Source organism: Carassius auratus, chromosome 48, assembly GCF_003368295.1.
Source record: "Carassius auratus strain Wakin chromosome 48, ASM336829v1, whole genome shotgun sequence".
NCBI classification, from domain to species: domain Eukaryota; kingdom Metazoa; phylum Chordata; class Actinopteri; order Cypriniformes; family Cyprinidae; genus Carassius; species Carassius auratus.
Genome location: NC_039290.1, coordinates 10,833,615 through 10,851,768, shown reverse-complemented (window position 1 = coordinate 10,851,768; position 18,154 = coordinate 10,833,615). Strand labels below are relative to the sequence as shown.

The following is an 18,154-nucleotide window of genomic DNA, read 5'->3' as shown; positions in this document are numbered from 1 at the left end:
CTTTTCTCTCTAACAAGTAAACGAGCATTACATATCAGACCCCTCTATCAGGAGGACATTGGTCTTTTGGCTTAAGGTAGTACGGTTTCCCTTCTGTCAATATGATTCTGTTAAGTTGTTTGTTTCTTTTCCTGATCTGTGCTGAATAAGATTGCACCTCACATAAAAACCTCAGAAATGTAATAATCAAGTATGGGATGAAAAAAAAATTGAGCAAAGGTGGATGTCACACATACACGTGCACGCACGCACGCACGCACACACACACACACACACAAGACCACTATCAAATACATGGTCCCGTAAATTCATGCAAATCTAGTGTAACCCGTTTAAATTGTTCCTCAGGGCAGGCTGTAAATTCCTATGCAAGGCCACAGCATCACGCAAATAGGAGGCATGATATGGAAACCCATCCATCATCACTGTTACCATGGAGACACACAGCTGCATAAGTCTAACATGGACCGAGTCGAATCGACTGCAAATGGAGAAGAAATAAAGGACTGACTCGCCAGTGATTCATACTGGTTCGAATAGATGGCTTAGATTCAGATTTTAGATTTTAGACTCGTACTGAATGGACAGCATCTAAAATGGGAGTCAGTGGGTGGGAGGAAAAGGAAAGTGGGGGAAAATAAATTAAAATAAATAGCTAAATTCGTCCTCTTTTGTGTTCGCTCTCTACTGAAATGTGAAGAAAAGCTTTGATACTGGCAAAGGAGGGATGTGTGGCTGTAATTGCATATAGGTTTATCTAGATGTGTAGAGAGGACCAAACCAAGTGACCAAGCTTGTTTTTTTTTTTTGAGTAATAACGCCTCACTCGGTCAAGTAGCCATCCAAGCCGATAGTAGCACCATGGCGATCTTTGCCGTAACCATGGCGAAGGCCTCCATTGGGCAGGGGGGGACAGGCGGCGGTGATGCCACAGTGCTTGAGCAGGTTGAAGCTGGGAGAAGACGGCGAGGATGAAGAGGGCGTGGAGGAGGAAGGCTTCATGGTTGACAGAATGAGAGCGAGGCAGTCGGCAACAGCTTTATTGGACGCACAAGCCAGGGCTGGCGTATGACCTGTGACATGATAAAAACACAACAGAGTCATCTCAGCCAGGGAGAAACTCACGCAAATACATCAGTTACATGATTATGGAGCAGTTGTTAAGATGGGACACTATGCTAATGTACTGGATCTTCCCGAATAGAAGTCCCTTTTGTTTGTAACATTTGAAACAAGTATAGTTTAAAGTTACTAGTATGCTAACTTTTAATAGCATTTCTAATAAGTGTTCCATGGAAACAATTGCACAATTCACTTTTTACGCCTAATATTAGTCCTTGTACCGGTTCATGTTGCCATTACTGCTGTGAGCAACTCAAACCCAACTTTGCCCAAAAATGCAAAACATGAATTTGTTTGTATCGTATTGCAAATTCACTTAGAAAAAAACTGCATCAACGACTGTCTTACCTTCCTCATCCACTGCCAGCACTGTGGCTCCACGGTTCAGCAAGGCCTGAACCACGGTGGCCAGACCATTTCTGGCGGCAATGTGGAGGGGCCTGACATATGAAGAAAAAGAAGTCGAGAATGATTTTAAAACGTTTTTTACGTTTATTTTGACTGAGTTACATGTAAAGTGTGAAGCTTCTGTGCCACGAAGATAAAACAAGCAAACTAGGACAAAGAAACTCACATCTGAAGCATACTGTTGGTTGCATTTATGAGGATAGGGTTGTGGATCTCCTTTAGGATCAGCATGGCACACATTTCATTAGCCTTCAAATAAAGACAGACACAGTTAGCAATATGCACAACATTTGAGAGTTCTGATCTAGAGATAATCAGCATTAAGTTTAAAGAAAAGCGCTGTTTGTTACCTTGCTGCAGGCCAGGTGCAGGGCAGTGTTCTTGTTCACATCCAGGAGGGACAGGTCGGCTTTGGCTCGGTGCAGCAGCAGGGCTTCATACAACAATAACAAAAAATCTACAATTACTATTAATCCCTCTATAGAGTCACATTTTACAATGCCTGAGGGGTAGCAGTCTCAGATTACTAATCACACATGGTGCAACTCTTACCCACAGCACCACTTCGGCCATTGTCGGCAGCCACCATCAGTGCAGAACGACCTGAGTGGTCCACGGCGTTGATGTCTGCTCCATGCCGCAGAACCAGCTGCAGCCCAGCCACATCCTCGGCAGCTGCGGCCGCGTGAAGTGGGGTCCTGAGTGCAAGAGATCACAACATAGTCATCTAGCTAGTAGATTAAGGATGCATTGCTTTTCAATTTGTAACTATTTTACAGCTACTGTAATACACAGCATTTGCATTTCAGTAACTACTTGCACCAACCTTCCTTTGGCATCCCTGATGTTTACCAGCGAATTACAAACACTGGAGTCCAACAGCAGCTCTGCAGAACCACTATGGCCATTAATGCTGCAATGGGATGTCGAGAACATGCAGCATGGCAATTAGGAAACATATTATATAAAAATAATAGTTTTATTTTAAAACCTTTCACATAAAAACTTCACAAGTGTTTACTATGCAGAAAAGATGCAATGGCTAACTTCGGTGGCTGTAAAAAATACATTTATTCAAACAAGTATGCAAGTACACTACTGTTCAAAAGTATGGGGTAAGTAAGATTTTTAAATGTTTTTTGGAAAAAAAAAAGTCACCAAGGATGCATTTATTTGATTAAAAAAAAGATAGTAAGGTTTTCTATTTTAACATTTTATATATTTAAAAATATTAATATAATACATTAATAAAATCATAATAATATGCTAATATTTTTTAAACCGCTAATTCTAATATACTGCTTTGGTGCTCAAGAAACATTTATTATTATTAATGTTGAAAACAATTGTGCTGCGTAATATTTTTGTGGAAACAGTAATACTTTTTTCAAGATTCTTTTGATAAATAGGAAGTTCAAAAGAGCCGCATTTTCTTTTGAACAATGTAAAAACCTTTGTCGTCAATTTTAATGCACCCTTAACACAAGTATTACCTTTTTTAATACATCCCTTATCTTATTTACATAATTTCCAAAAAATAAGTGTAGATAATAATTAGAATTATTTATAGAAGACATTTCCATGACTTGACATTTTATTAATTTGTCTGACTTTTTCAGTTCAGTTTCTACTTTCTCAGGAATTATTTCAACATTAAATATAATGACATCACCCTTGAATCTGAAAAGGAAAAAAAAAACATCACTCACAGAGCACAGTGCAGTGGGGTGAAGGGGTTTCCCTCCTGGATACTACATGGTTTAAGTTCAAGTAAAACTTCCAAACAGTCTTCATGACCTGTTTCACAAATAACACAAGTCACCTATTTAATTTATGACACTTTTATCAATGTGAACAAGCCATTGAGGCACAAAAGGTGTGAGCTCTTACCGTGATAGGCTGCCCAGTGTGTGGGTGTGTAGCCGTGGAGGTCTGTGATTGGGTCGTGGGGGTGGGTGTGGTCAGCAGCAGAAAGTAGACTGGAGAGAATGTCAGCATGGCCGCAAGAGGCAGCTAGATGGACCGCGGTTCGCCCCTGAAAATCTTTGCTGAGGACTGAGATGTTGTGGGACAGCAGGGCGGTTATACAGTCCTCCCGACCCATCACCACCTACAAACACAGACCTGGTTAGAAAGCTCCCATTAATAGGAGTTTATAGCAGAAACTTTACTAACGATTTCAGAATCTCACCCCTCTGTGTAAGGCTGTTCTTCCTCTCCTGTCTCTCACATCAGGACAAGCTCCTCTCTCCAGCAGCAGATGCACGCAGTCAGTGTGTCCCCCCAGCACTGCCAGCATTAGTGGAGTTCTATCAAGAGAGAGAGGGAAACCGTGAGAATGAGATCAACGACTGCGAGATGAAAATCCCTAAAATGGTATAGTTATATTTATAATTGTAATATTACATCTATATCAATATAAAATCAACAGAATTATAAAAACAGTTGTATCAATATAATATTTTATAGGAATCAATTATATAAACAAATAATAATACTTTTTATGAGTTCGTTCCAAATTATTGTAAATCATTAGATCTGAATGACTAGTAATCAGATTATGCAAGATGCATTACTTGGCATGTGTTACCTTATTAATACCGAAAGCTGTGAATATGAGTAAAACAATAAATAGCTGAAAAAAAGAAAGTAGAAGAGCCATCGGCTCATACATACTGTCCCTCTGCATCTGTAACATTAACGAGATCGGCTCCCCCCTCGCTACAGAGCAGCATCCGCAGACATTCTGAGTGGCTGTTGGCAGCTGCCAACAAAGAACAGACAAGCGACTTGTCAAAATTTCCACAGAAAGATCAGATTCACAAGCCAATTTGCACACACATGCTCTATGTACCTGCAACATGAAGAGGGCCCCATTTGCTTCGGTGCTCTGTGAGCAGGCAAGATGCTGATTGGCAGAGGAGCAGCTCTACGCAGCGGACATGTCCTCTTTGAGAAGCTACGTATAGCACAGAGCGCCCCACCGGGTCACAGGCATCCACATACCCTCCAGACTCGATTAACACGGTGACGCATTCCCAGTGACCAGACTCCACCTGACAGCAAAAGTCATTTCCATTAATATTAGCTCATTATATAAATGTAGAATTACAGAATATCTGCTTATGTATACTGCTGCTGATTTTTTTTATACGTTTTGTACATACCGCCAAGTGTAGTGGGCTGATGGACCCGTTGCTCTCCTTGTCTCCTAGTGTGTTGAAGCACATCTCCAAAAGCTACAGAATCAAGGACAAAACATGTATATGAAGCATGAATCAAGTGTTTTACTATATATAAAAAAAAAAAAAAAAAAAAAAAAGATGTTAGAGTGAAAGGTCATTCTCACCAGCTCCAGGTTTTGTTTGTTGCCGTGGGCTGCAGCATAATGCACAGCACTGTATCCTTTAGTGTTGCACAGAGATGGATCAGCGCCATTATCCAACAAATGCTCCACGCAACTGAAAGTATCAGAACACATGGGATTCAAAGACTGTAATGATTCCCTAACATTCAAAAGTTTGTGGTCTGTAAGATTTTTTATATTTTCTCCAAAACCTTAGTTTGAAACATCATGTAGTACCTTAATGAACCTAGCACTAGAACTTTAAAAATTTCAAATAATTACAAGCTACTAATGAGGAACAAAATATTAATTATACAAAGCAAAGCAGGCATCAAATTATTTTAATAAAAAAAATTTTTTGTAGACTTACAGGAAGGATTCCTTCTCCCCATCCTCTTGGTTCTGATGGGTGCTGGCATGGGGTCGGTCCATTCTGAGAAAGACACCAGACATCAGTAATGCTTAGTAAACCATGAACTATTATATTTATTAGATGCAAGAAGATGTGTGGGCATGTGTGAGTGCATTTCACCTGCAGAAGGCAGTCGATGCAGCCGAGTAGTGTAGAGGTGTACAGCCAGAGCGGTCACGCTCATTGACCTCCGCCCCTGCTCCTACCAGAACCACCACACACTGATACCTCCCATTAGCAGCCGCATAGTGCAAAGGAGTCCTGGTGGAGAGACACACATGCACACTTCAGATAGGATCATGACAGAAACTGAGGGTATCCTGTTTTATCACAGAAGAGTCGTACCTTCCAAACTTGTCCTTCTTATTCATGTCAGCTCCACTGCTTAAGAGCAGGTTGAGACAGTCAACATTCCTGAATCAAGAGAATAAAGGATATGCATAAATATAAAAAAAAGTCTTCTTCAATGACGTTTAGATGTTGGCTGTTGAGTCTGTTCAGCAAAATGACCTTCTTGGCATTTGTGCACATAAAACACTGTTACTGGGGACACTTGGTATAAAGTGGGCCAGTGGCTTTTTAAATAGTCCATTCTAAGTAGAGCTGCAGTCTCACCCTCCAGAGGCAGCAGCGTGTAGACAGGTCCTCCCAAAGTTGTCTGGGGTGTTGATGTCAAAACCGGCCGAGAGCACGTGTTCTTTACTCATTGACAACACAATGCTGTAGAGCTGACCTGCAAAAGTCAATGCAATGTTAGTTAGAGGAGTAAACTGTGACTTTGGCTGGCAGCAAATCAGTCATATGAAAAGCAGTTCATGGACTGCTTTAAGACTTCAATCTACCATTAATAAAGTACCATGGGATTATCCTACATTTTTTTGAAGTAACGTAGATAAATATGAAACTATTTAGTACCATATATTACAATCAAAGCACTTCCCGAAAGAACAAGGGAATATACAATATAGTCTAGGGACAAATCCATTTTCCTTTGGCCCTTACTGTAATTGGTCACTTTATATGGAGAAAGGATGTGTACCTGAGGAAAGTAGTTTACGACAACAGTCAGAGGACCCGTAGAGCACAGCTAAGTGTAGAGGAAACATCCCATGAATCCCTTGTCTGTACAAAGAGGACAAATAAGCAAATGATTTCATTACACATGCCGCAAGCAGATAAGATGCAAACTGACAGGAGATTAGAATCAGTTTCCTTGTAAATGCAAATTCCCGGTCTCGTGTACATAGGTAAACTGTGCCATTTTTAACTAAATTGTCAGCAATACAAGGAAAAATTAAATGCACATAAAACAAATACACCTAATTTGGTCATGAAATATCTGTAACAGAAAGTATTCATTAATGCACAATTCCACTGCCATATTAATTTGCTGCATATTATTCCAAATCTTATAAACAAGAAAAGAAAGTGTGTAATTCAGATTCATTACAAAATATTCAATATTTTGATTTGTAACAAGTTTATTTGTAAAAGTAATTACTGTTATTAATATTTCAGAGTCAGTTACACATTTTATCCCAGTGTTGATGCGATCTAAAACTTATGAAAAAACATTTTTGATACTTGAAATAAAGCTAATAAAAAATATAAATGTTAAATTAGGCATTGTCTTTTCAACTATCTGAACAAGTAGCAATGCTAATATTAATAAAAAGCAATATATATATATATATATATATATATATATATATATATATATATAAGGGGTGTAACGGTTCACAAAATTCACGGTTCGGTTCGATACGATACACTGATGTCACGGTTCGGTTCGGTTCGGTTCGATACGTTTTAGATACAGCAAAATGTAAAAACATCTCAACTTTTCAGAATGCCGCAAGCGCACCGCGGGTCATGTGACAAGAACCAACCAATCAGCTTCATCCTTTCCCGTAACAACGTTGAGAGCTCAGCCAAGATGAAGGAACAGCTGATCATAGTTGTATATGGATTGCAATTTTGGAATAAATTCAGTAGCAGAGCTACTGCAAGCGATTTTTAGAGCTGCAAATCCATTTATCCTTCGCTGAAATTTCCGCGTCTCATGGAGAGAGCACGTCATTGTTGCTTAGCAAAGCCAGACGCCTCAGGAGAAAGACGCGCTTAGCGTTTTCCATGCGTTTTTAGGCACGATATGTGAACGGCCCCTAAGGCGCTCGCTCACTCAGCACGCGCTGAAGGCTCGTTGCAAAATGTCTAATGCATTTAACAGACCAGAAATATAAGATCCTAAAATAACCAACAGGTCTGGTGTTTGGGTTGGATTCCCTGTAAGCTATAGTGTCTAAATGCTGCAGGGATAGTTTGCTGCGTGCATGTTTCTCCTTTTTTTCGTCTTTTCCCAGATAGTACTGACGCATATATCCCAGATATTACCGCTGGTGTTTTTTTTTTTTTTTTTTTTTATTCCCGCTGGTGTACCCTGTCATGTTGCAGATGCGACATACCGTTGTTTATTTATCCACCACTCTCTTGCCATCACCATTATAGCTTAAAGGGAATCCAAAGTGCACCCAAACACCAGACCTGTTGGTTATTGGAGGATCTTCTCATTTCTAGTCTGTTAAACGCATTGGCTATTTTGCAACGAGCCTTCAGCGCGTACTGAGTGAGCGAGCGCCTGCTGAGTAGCCTAACATAAACATATAAGATGGTGTTTTTTTCTTCTTCGGGAGTGTCAGGGGCGTTGCCTGTTACGTTGTTTGGGTTATTGGGCTACCTTGTTGAACGCATATCATTATATTTCTTTCTCTCTCTTTTTTTTTTTTTTTCAAATATAATTAATTACTCCAACGAACCGTTCGGTATACATAATGCGTACCGCGTACCAAACCGAAAGCGTCGTACCGAACGGTTCAATACGAATACGCGTATCGTTACACCCCTAATATATATATATATATATATATATATATAACCTAATATATAGAATACATACTAATACTGTATATAAACACACACACACACACACATATATATTATATATATAAACAAACATTTTTACTTAAATTAAAATGAAAACTGAAAATATAAAAGATAAATTTAAACATTAATAGAATATTGGATAATTGTATATAATTAAAACGTAAAGAAAACACTGTTTAACTGCCACAAAATTGGCTTAAGGTTGTGTGATAGAGACATTATGCAACTGCTATATTGTAAGAGATGTCCTAAATCCACTCTTTAAAAGCAAAAAAAAAGAAAAAACAACTAAATCTCACTCAACAAACACATGGTTCTTTACCTGGCTGTGTCAGCACCGTTTGTCATTAAGGTGCTGATAAGCAGCTCGTGGCCGTACTTGGCAGCAACATGAAGTGGTGTATTGCCATATCTGTCCACACAATCTATCTCCCCACCTGAGGAGACAACAAGAGGGGTTAAATATTACAAAAGGAATTGGAAACCGAGTGAAAAAAGGAAAGTAACCAACCGTTTTGTATGAGGATCTGAGAGCGAGTGAAACGTCCATGAATGGCTGCCATGTGCAAAGGGCTTTTCCCTTCTTTACTCTGTGGAGAAGAAAAAAAAATATCTAAGGAATGTCTTTCCTAGAGCTTAAAAACATTAAAAAAGTATACAAAAAGTCAAGTCAGATACATTTAGATCGTTCAATCAGAGCGATGTCTTAATAAACGACTCCCGTTTCCCTATCCAGACCTGCATGTTGACATCAGCACCATTGTTGACCAGCAGCTCCAGGCAGAGAGCCCCGTTAGTGGACACGGCAGCCAGGTGCAGGGGCGTGTAGCCGCGGTGGTTGGGCTGGTTGACGTTGGCCCCACGGTTGACCAGCTCGTTGGCTACGGCCTCCTGTCCCGTGTAGCAGGCCACATGGAGAGCAGTGTTTCCAAAGGCATTAGGCTCATCAATCTGAGAAACAGACAGCATGAAATAAAAGATCCTGTAAACCAAGGATCAACCTTCTTTCTTTTCCAGGAAACTTTGCCATCATCTTGCAAGTAAAAAAATCACATGTCGTAGCAATGACTTATCTAATACTGATTCTATTTTTTGACAATTTGTTCCCGTTGTGGGGAAGTCGTGGCCTAATGGTTAGAGAGTCGGACTCGCAACCGGAGGGGTCTGAGTTCGAGTCTCGGGCCAGCAGGAATTGTGGGTGGGGGGAGTGCATGTACAGTGCTCTCTCCACTCTCAATACCATGACTGAGGTGCCCTTGAGCAAGGCATCGAACCCCCAACTGCTCCCCAGGCGCCGCAGCATAAATGGCTGCCCACTGCTCCTGGTGTGTGTTCACGGTGTGTGTGTGTGCACTTCAGATGGTTAAATGCAGAGCACGAACTCTGAGTATGGTTCACCAGGGACATCCGATTCACTTTTTGGCCTAAGATTTGATCTTTTAAAAATGATTCTTGTGTAAAAACACTCTACATCACAATCAGTTTTGACTCATGTCCTAGGGACGAATAGCCGCTAGGGAAATTTATATGGGTTAAAAAAAGATCATGCTGTCCAAACACAATGTTTGAACACAGTTAACTTCATATTTCTGATTCCTTATCCCGTATTGCTAGTATTTTTAATCTAACGAAGATGTATTGTCAAAATGATTTGGGAACAAGACACCTTATACTTTTACTTGTCCAAAAGACAGGTGGAAAAATGTTAATGTCAAGGCCTGGAACTGACCTCGGCTCCATTGCGTAACAGGTACTTGACCACATCGACGTGGCCACTGGCAGCAGCAGCGTGGAGAGGGGTGTATCCCCGCTTATCCTTACAGCTCTTATCTGAGCCCTGAGACGCCAGCAGCTTAACCACCTCCAGATGTCCTGAGAGAAACAAACAGGTTAGTATTTATCAAAGTCCCTTTAAGGCAAGTCACATCACTCGGCGGCCATCTTTGAAAAACGCCTCTCGGGCATGTAAGTACAGCTCCTCTCTTTGAATGGGGTAACATCAAATTCTCCAAAACTGTTCCCCAAGCTTATGATTACATTTTATTTTTGAAATCACCAATGAAATCTGACAACAACGGCCTCATAAATGTTGTTTCTGTTGCTAAAAATAGCCTTAAAAAAAAAAAAAAAATGTCCTAAATGCACGTCTCCGAACCCTAGATCAACCTGGACTTCTAATGGCAGCTGCAGTGACGCGAGGACTTTACAGATTAGTGAATGGCTCTTTTACCCAGAAGGCGGGGCTTTGTTCAATATAGAGGCCATACTGAGTGTTGTCTCTGGTATCACTACATCTTCCAGAAATCAACACGAAGTAGCTAAAGGTGGTGAAACCAATCTAATACAAGCAAAATTACTATTCAGCTACAGAAAACACCAACAACACTTCAGAAAACAAAACAAAACAGTATATACTTACCAAGGTAAGCTGCCCAATGAATGGGCTGCCTATCCTTCTTGTCACTGGCACTCAGATTGGCTCCCTTGTTCAGCAGCAATTTAACCATCTATTAGGCAGTAAAAGTACAAAGTTACATTGTATGTTTATTACTCCAAATTACTCCATATTACTTATTAACTCCAAAAAGCAGAGTTTACATCACATGTTTTAACATATACAGGCTGAGATCTAAAAACAAACTGGCACCAAGGAAGTAATGGTATTTCAGTACCAAGTTACACAGCATGTGAACAATGTTGTGTCGAGAGAAAGAAACACTGACAACAGAGAGCAGAATAGACCTCTTAGAGATCAAGGATATCTATGAAGTACATATATGTCATTAATATAAATGTGCGCGAGCTGATAGAAACGGCACGCTGAGTGTATTGTTACCCAGTATTTTTATTTTATTTTATTACAAATGGCATGAAAATACAGGTATCGGTACTTTGTATCGGCAAGTATCAAAAAATAAAAGTATCAGTCTAGTTCTGAAAAAAAGTGGTATCAATAGTAATACTTTTTTTTTTTTTAAATCTATTACGCATCAAGTACTAAAGCATACATCTACTTGCTTCACAAACATTATTGCTAATAACCATTTTATCTACAGTGAAAGTTGAATACAAATAATTTATTCATATTAATATATATATATATATATATATATATATATATATATATATATATATATATAGTTTAATATATACAACATAATTAAAAATATCCAAATATTTGTATATATTTAAATTATAGTGACTGTGCACAAAAACATTTGGTTATCTCAAATATTTAATATTGAAAATTAGAAATATAAATATTTTGAAATATTTAAATAGTTGTGATTGCACAAAATGTGTAGTTTTCTCCAATTAATAATATAAAAAAAAAATACACACACACACACACACACACACACACACACAAACACATATATATATAATTAAATGACTACATTTCAAGATTATAATTGTAATGTATTGGCATCTGCTATTGACATTTGATATTGTGACAATTATACAAATAGTTCGAAAAAAGACTAAATGCAGCGAAGGTTACATTAAAAACTACATCAAAATGGAAGCATCTGTATTCGGGGCTATTCAGCAGCGTTTTGCACTTTCGGAATCTTGTGGAGAGCTAAAACAATGATGTTGAGGGCTGAAGTGGCCTACCCTGTCTTTTAATTCACCTGAGTGTGTTAGAGGAGTAATTCACCCTACCTCCTGGTATCCACTCTGAGCAGCGTGATGCAGGGGCGCTCTGCCTGTGCGGTCGGCCATATTCAGGCTGCTCACATGGGGCAGCAGGGTCTCGACGCAACGCATGGCTCGGTTGGCCGCCGCAATGTGCAGTGGTGTCTGCCAGAATTTATCCCGCACGGTAACGTCAGCTCCCTTCCTTAGCAGCAGCGCAACAGCTCTCTGGGTAAACAAAACAAAAGAAAACAATAAAACAAAATGCATGAATCATATTTAAATTGCTAAAAATGCTAAACAATGGCATGAGTAAGCTGTGTCAGACAGAGCCTCCACACAAGCATATAAATCACGCAGGCTGCTTACCTCATTTCTGGAAGCAGCTGCTCTGTGCAATGGAGTAAGCCACACATGGTCCTTTGCATTGACATTCGCACCTATGCAGTTAAGTGAACCAAAAACACACAAAAAAAGGGAAGAAAGAAAGATTTAAAGTTAATAAATGACTAATGCTTAAGCAATACTTAATTATCTGCTGCAAAGCTATACACCATAAAGCAGAGCCTCCCACAAAATAATGCTTATATATGACAGGTAATAAATAATAAAACACTTAATTAATCTAGGGCCTTCATGAAACAATAGCATTATAAACTGCATGTGTGTGTAAATGATCACAGTGCCATTCTTCACTCTGAAACACACACTATGTAACTTGTTTCATTGAAATTGAGCCTTTGATTTAATGATTGCGATTTAATAAGACCCTTATTTAAGTTTTACTTTAATTATGCTACCTGTTTGCTTAATGTTAGATTTGATTTAGTTAATTATTAGCTCTTCATTTATTTAGGAAACCCTGATATAAACCGTATTTAGACGAACGGGTATGACATGCCATTAATGTTACTATTTTGTAGTGCTGCAACGACGCGTCGAAGTCATCGATTACGTCATTCTATCACAAAAACAGAGAGCACTGTTATCAAAAGTATGGGAATACTTTAAACAGAGGACAAATAAAATGGCCCTTTGTTCCCTTTGCCAAACCAATATAGTGTACCACGGCAGCACAACTGTGATGCGCGAGCATCTCAGAGGAAAACATCTTGGCGCTCTCCGGTGTTACAATTTAACTGTTTACCGTGTGATTTGGTGGCCAACTTCCTGGTTCAGGTCTGATATTCTTGCGCTTGCAGCATTCTGAAAAGTTGAGATGTTTTTAACTAGATGCGGTGCGGACGCGCCTGGAAAAAACGAGCGCGTCGCACCGCATCGCTTCCATTTATCACACGCCTACATTGGAAATAACGAACTTGAGCGCGCAAAATACGCGATATGTGAACTGCCCCTTAAAAGACAGTGCGCCGCGAGACAACAGTCACAAACCACCAGCTCCAGATCTCTGGAAACCATGCTAAACCTAAGCAGAACCCTCACTACATTTTATGGTTTGTGATGCTAAAGAACATTACGTCTCAGACAACTGTAAATTTATGGCTACTGTGGTTTAATTATAAACGCTATCATAAGCTCATATTTACCATAGTAAAATAATTTTCTTGGCCTCTTTATTATTTTATACTGTAAAAACTTCAACCACATAGGTTGAAAATGAATAAAGGTTGAAAAATTATATTAGAAGTTGTACTTATATTTTTTTTGTAAAGTTGCCCAAAGGATTCATTAGCGAATAAAACAAAAGAACATTCGATTAATTATTTATTGTTATAAAAATAATCGTTAGATTAGTCGACTAATCGAAAAAATAATTGTTCGATTAGTCAACAGAAAAAATAATCGTTAGTTGCAGCTCTAATATTTTGTGTATGTCAACAAGGCTTTAATCCTGTATTGATCAATCAGATTTTGATACTGGAACTATCTGTTTCATAGCTAAAAATGTAACAGTATGTGTTGGCAGCACGGCTGTGTAACTTCAAACCTGCGGTGATGAGAAGCTCCATTATATGAACGTCCCCAGCCAGGCAGCAGCATGAAGAGGTGTGCGGCGCTCTTGGTCCTGACAAAAGCAAGCATAAAAAAAAGGTTAACAGATTTTTTTTGATTTCCTTTCCACACAGCTCATATGTACAGTCGGTCATCCGGACAATCTGTCATAGTTATGACATCGCATATGCAGATGAGACACATAATTCCTGCTCACAATAAAATACACCATTCAGAACATACCAGTGCATTGACTTCATCTTTCTTGTGCAAAAATAACTTCACTTCTTCTGCATTTCTATTAAATATGGCCTGGACCAGAGGCGGCTAGAGGAGGAAGGAAAAAAAGGTGGATGTTATTATGATCCTGCTATTAAATATGACAATAAAATCAAACATTTAGCTTGAGAAGCTTCTGATTACAGTGTATAACTTTAAGTGTCAATTATGAGGTATGATTATAATCAAACACGATGATCGTTGAGTATCATAAGACAGCTGCAACAAAACACACTGCAATTGTATCTACGTAGGTATGAGAAATTTGCAAACAGTACTGTTATATAAAGACATTATTTAACAAAAGCGTGAGTATTTGTTAAACATGTTAATAAACGTGTGCGTTTTAAAAACATTAACACATAATAGATGTGTTTCCTATGCGGCTGGCTGACACCCAACTCATCAGGCTTAGCACGCTGGCTAACGTCTAGGCGTGCTAAAGGGTTATTTTCTATTTTAACACCTCTTTGGTAGCTCTATACCCATATTATATAGTATAACGTGAGATTTACAGTTAAATGCATAACAAAAACCCAAGTTTCGATGCGAGAACTATGAGGGAATAGGACAATCCATCGTCAGGGAGCTAGCTAACATTTCAGGCTCTGCACACAAGCGCACAGAGCGAACAACAAAACTGCTTGATTTACGCCATTCATGGGGTTTTAATATCTCTCACCTGGTCTGAAATGTTGTGTACCCCCCATCTCCCTGTGTCAGTCGGGCCGAAAGTCCCTCATCAGTAAGGAATCGAGGCTGGGAAACCAAGACAACAATCAAGCGTTGCGATTATAGACGTAATGAGTGTGTCTGTCTTTAGCTGGTGAGGCAGTTGAAAATAGCGACCCCAGGTGATGGCCGCCCGCTGCACCAACTTTCACAATAAATGCCCGTGGACTAAACCTTGCTCTGGAAAACGGGTTTTAAAAACTTTAAGGGGACCCAAATGCGTTCTCCGCTAGCAAGGTAGCCCCTTATGATATATAAAGTATATTAAATATAAAATTAGTTATATATTTCATGAATAGAGTTCCATTTATAATGTGTGTGAAAACCAGCCTGATATTTATTATATTGAATACTATCTGGAAAATAAAAACTATGTTTAAAACTATGGCTGGAAATACATAAAAATGAAATATAGTATGTAATAAAATATATTTACAATTAATATTATGATGTCTTTTTACAAAGCAGAATGTATATAAATGTATTTTTTTACTTTTTAAAGTAGCTTTTAATTGTATCTAAACAAATTATATTTAATAATTAATGCATGTGAAAGTCAAAGAGTTTATACAGTAGATGTTCTACACTAAAGGGTGGTTTTATTGTTTTTCTTTTGATCGAACAAGACGAGAATGCTTCTGGTTAGAAAGTATCTGCCATTATAATTAGGCATTGTTTGCTTTAGTTTTTCGTAACGGCATGTGTATAACGCCTTCTTCTTGTTCTAACCAATGAAATAAATTCGCAAATCTTCCCCAGTTACTGTAAGACATTTTAAAATGTTGCACACAAACAGTTATCAGTCTTTTTTAAACAGGAATGGAGGAGAAACATTCCCGCATGTGTGGTTCAAGTCAACTGACTGTCAAAGGCTATAGCATCCAGACAACAATTTCTTTATATCTGCAAAAATGATATTTCTTTTCTGCAATATGTCCCATAAATGACATCAAATTTAACACACAAAATTCTTATCTTTATATTTCAATTTTTTTTCTTTTTTCATAGGTCTGCAAAGATATTTTTTGTTTTACTTTTATTTTGGAAACGCGGCGAAACAACAGACTTCCGGTGGCCCTGTTGGAAATTCTGATAGGGTTGCCATTATCACCAAATATATAAACGTCCACTACAGTTATTAGGGAATGCAGAACGCCACAATGAGTTAATTTCCGAGTGCTAACACCAGAGGAAAAACCATGGCAGATTCTGTAGTGATGGGGAGCGGATCTTTAAACTCCGGAAGCGTAAATATCTAATTTCATTGTTATTGCCTACAGTCTGCTAGCTTAGCCAAACAACACTTACTTTGGTTTTTTGTTTAATATAAGGCACATTTAAGATAAGAACTGTCATACACTTTTAAAGTAGACGTTGTTTTATATGCAAACACACCGGTCTTTTGTATTGTTATGTGTAAAAAAATAAATAAAAAATAATATATATATATATATAATATATAATATATATATATATATATATATATATATATATATATATATATATATAGCCCTTACAATAAAATGTAGTGAGGCTGTGTAGAAACAGTTCAGTGTCTGTCAGCAGAAAGTCTCAAACCAAATGATCTTCCCTACCTAGACACTATTTTATGGCCAGACATGCTTTTGGAACACCCTTATGATGCCAAACATGCTAAGTAGGCAGTCACCACTATTTCTGAAAAGGTCTTTGCTGAGTCAAACTGGTCTCGCAGTCTGACCAGGCTGGAAGACCAGCAGTACATCTTATACTGGTTTAATTTTTTCGATGCGAACCATAGGTAGCAGCAACCAAAACTTGGTTTTGAGAGAGTCAAACATTTGCAGTTGGACATCCTGATCTTTAATACTCTGTTCTTTTGATTAATAATTGCAGCGCTCGGGGAGCAGTAAGGCCAGCACAAGTCCTACGGAGAACTATCAGCTGGCTCGGAGACGCACGCTGCAGGTGGTGGTCAGCTCTCTTCTGACAGAGTGTGGCTTCGAGAGCGCTGAGAAAGCGGTGGTGGAGACACTCACGGAGATGATGCAGAGCTGTGAGTCCTTCCCTTATCTCATGCAAGACACCTGTGAGGCTTGTCCAAAAAAATACAAATTATAAATGAATTTAATAATGATTTATGTAATGGTTTTGTTTCAATTTTAGAATGAACACAAGTTTATTGTATGCATTTTAATATTAAGATTATCAATATCTTTTGATAGATATAACTGAGGTTGGACGTTGTGCGAAAGCAACCTGTGAGCACACAGCTAGAAGCACCCCTACACTCTCTGATGTGGTCGTCACACTGGTCGAAATGGGTTGGTTGTCATTTAATCAGTTTATTTAATCTTAGGAAGTATAAAAGATTCCTCTTCTCTATGAGGTTGAATCGTGTTCATATGTTAATACGATTTTAACTTATGCAGATGTTTACTTTTTCCACAATCGCAGGTTTTAATGTGGATACTCTTCCAGTGTATGCCAAAAGATCCCAAAGGATGGTCATAACTGCACGTAGGTTTACCATATTTCACTAATATATCTCTTTATCTTATATTGTCTGTAATGTTTGACCCTGTTTAAATGTACTCTTCTGTATTTAACAGCTCCAGTAACGAATGCTCCAGTCATCCCAAAAGCCCTCGTGGCCGGACAGAAGCGCACTCATCCAACATACATCCCCGGTCACTTCCCTGAATTCCCAGATCCTCATACATACATCAAAACACCAGTGAGTTATTGCTCACCTGGTGCCTTTATATAGTGTGACTTTCAACTTAACAACCAGTAACATAAAGCTTCAAAACATATCTCCCATTTCTGTGTTTTAGACCTTTAGAGAGCCTGTGTCAGATTACCAGGTGGTGAGAGAGAAGGCGGCATCACAAAGGAGAGATGTGGAGCGCGCGCTCACCGCTTCATGGCCAAGAACAGGAGAGACGCAAAGCCTTTTTAAGGATGACATCAGTGCATTCCCTTGTGAGTTTTTCTGTCCTAAATACTGCGAGTGTCTTCCTTTTACTTTGACTGCCCTTTTGACTTTCTAGTTTTATTCATCTTTCTGTGTGTAATAAGTAATTTCAGCAAAGCCGAGCGCCATCCCTTACCTCAGCGCCCTGCTGCCCTCTGAACTAGAGCTTCAGTCATTGGAGGAGACCGATTCATCTGAGCAGGATGACCAGACAGACACAGAGAACAACTCTAGTCACATTATTCAGGCAAGCATGAAGCATTTTTTTCTCTTCAAAATTTTTTTGTAGAACATACCTGCTTGTCTGTTTTTAAAATTATTTTTTATTAGTAGTTTATAAAGTATATATTCATACATCGATCAG

General features: G+C 38.8%; 2 protein-coding genes across 2 annotated transcripts in view; one reads left to right on the top strand and one right to left on the bottom strand.

Moving 5' to 3' along the window:
• Positions 1–797: 797 nt before the first annotated feature.
• Positions 798–14,809, bottom strand: LOC113065850 (serine/threonine-protein phosphatase 6 regulatory ankyrin repeat subunit C-like). Its single transcript, XM_026237399.1, has 28 exons — positions 14,785–14,809; positions 14,067–14,150; positions 13,819–13,896; positions 12,240–12,310; positions 11,898–12,098; positions 10,651–10,738; positions 9,961–10,103; positions 8,970–9,182; positions 8,743–8,821; positions 8,554–8,668; positions 6,328–6,410; positions 5,904–6,021; positions 5,634–5,702; positions 5,409–5,549; positions 5,247–5,309; positions 4,880–4,991; positions 4,698–4,769; positions 4,385–4,586; positions 4,207–4,294; positions 3,722–3,839; positions 3,421–3,640; positions 3,240–3,327; positions 2,357–2,443; positions 2,083–2,228; positions 1,881–1,963; positions 1,697–1,779; positions 1,471–1,562; positions 798–1,073 (listed from the first exon to the last, which is right to left on the bottom strand). Exons 3-28 carry the CDS (start codon positions 13,838–13,840, stop codon positions 823–825), a joined length of 3,048 nt encoding a protein of 1,015 aa, XP_026093184.1. The 5' UTR covers positions 13,841–13,896; positions 14,067–14,150; positions 14,785–14,809; the 3' UTR covers positions 798–822.
• A 1,188-nt stretch (positions 14,810–15,997) lies between these two features.
• Positions 15,998–18,154, top strand: part of LOC113065322 (transcription initiation factor TFIID subunit 8-like) — a 2,353-nt gene continuing 196 nt past the window's right edge. The window contains exons 1-7 of the mRNA XM_026236551.1: positions 15,998–16,081; positions 16,710–16,869; positions 17,039–17,137; positions 17,271–17,333; positions 17,426–17,550; positions 17,651–17,798; positions 17,895–18,037. Of these exons, the coding sequence (XP_026092336.1) occupies positions 16,034–16,081; positions 16,710–16,869; positions 17,039–17,137; positions 17,271–17,333; positions 17,426–17,550; positions 17,651–17,798; positions 17,895–18,037 (786 nt within the window). The 5' untranslated portion in view covers positions 15,998–16,033. The remainder of the gene's footprint in view (positions 16,082–16,709; positions 16,870–17,038; positions 17,138–17,270; positions 17,334–17,425; positions 17,551–17,650; positions 17,799–17,894; positions 18,038–18,154) is intronic.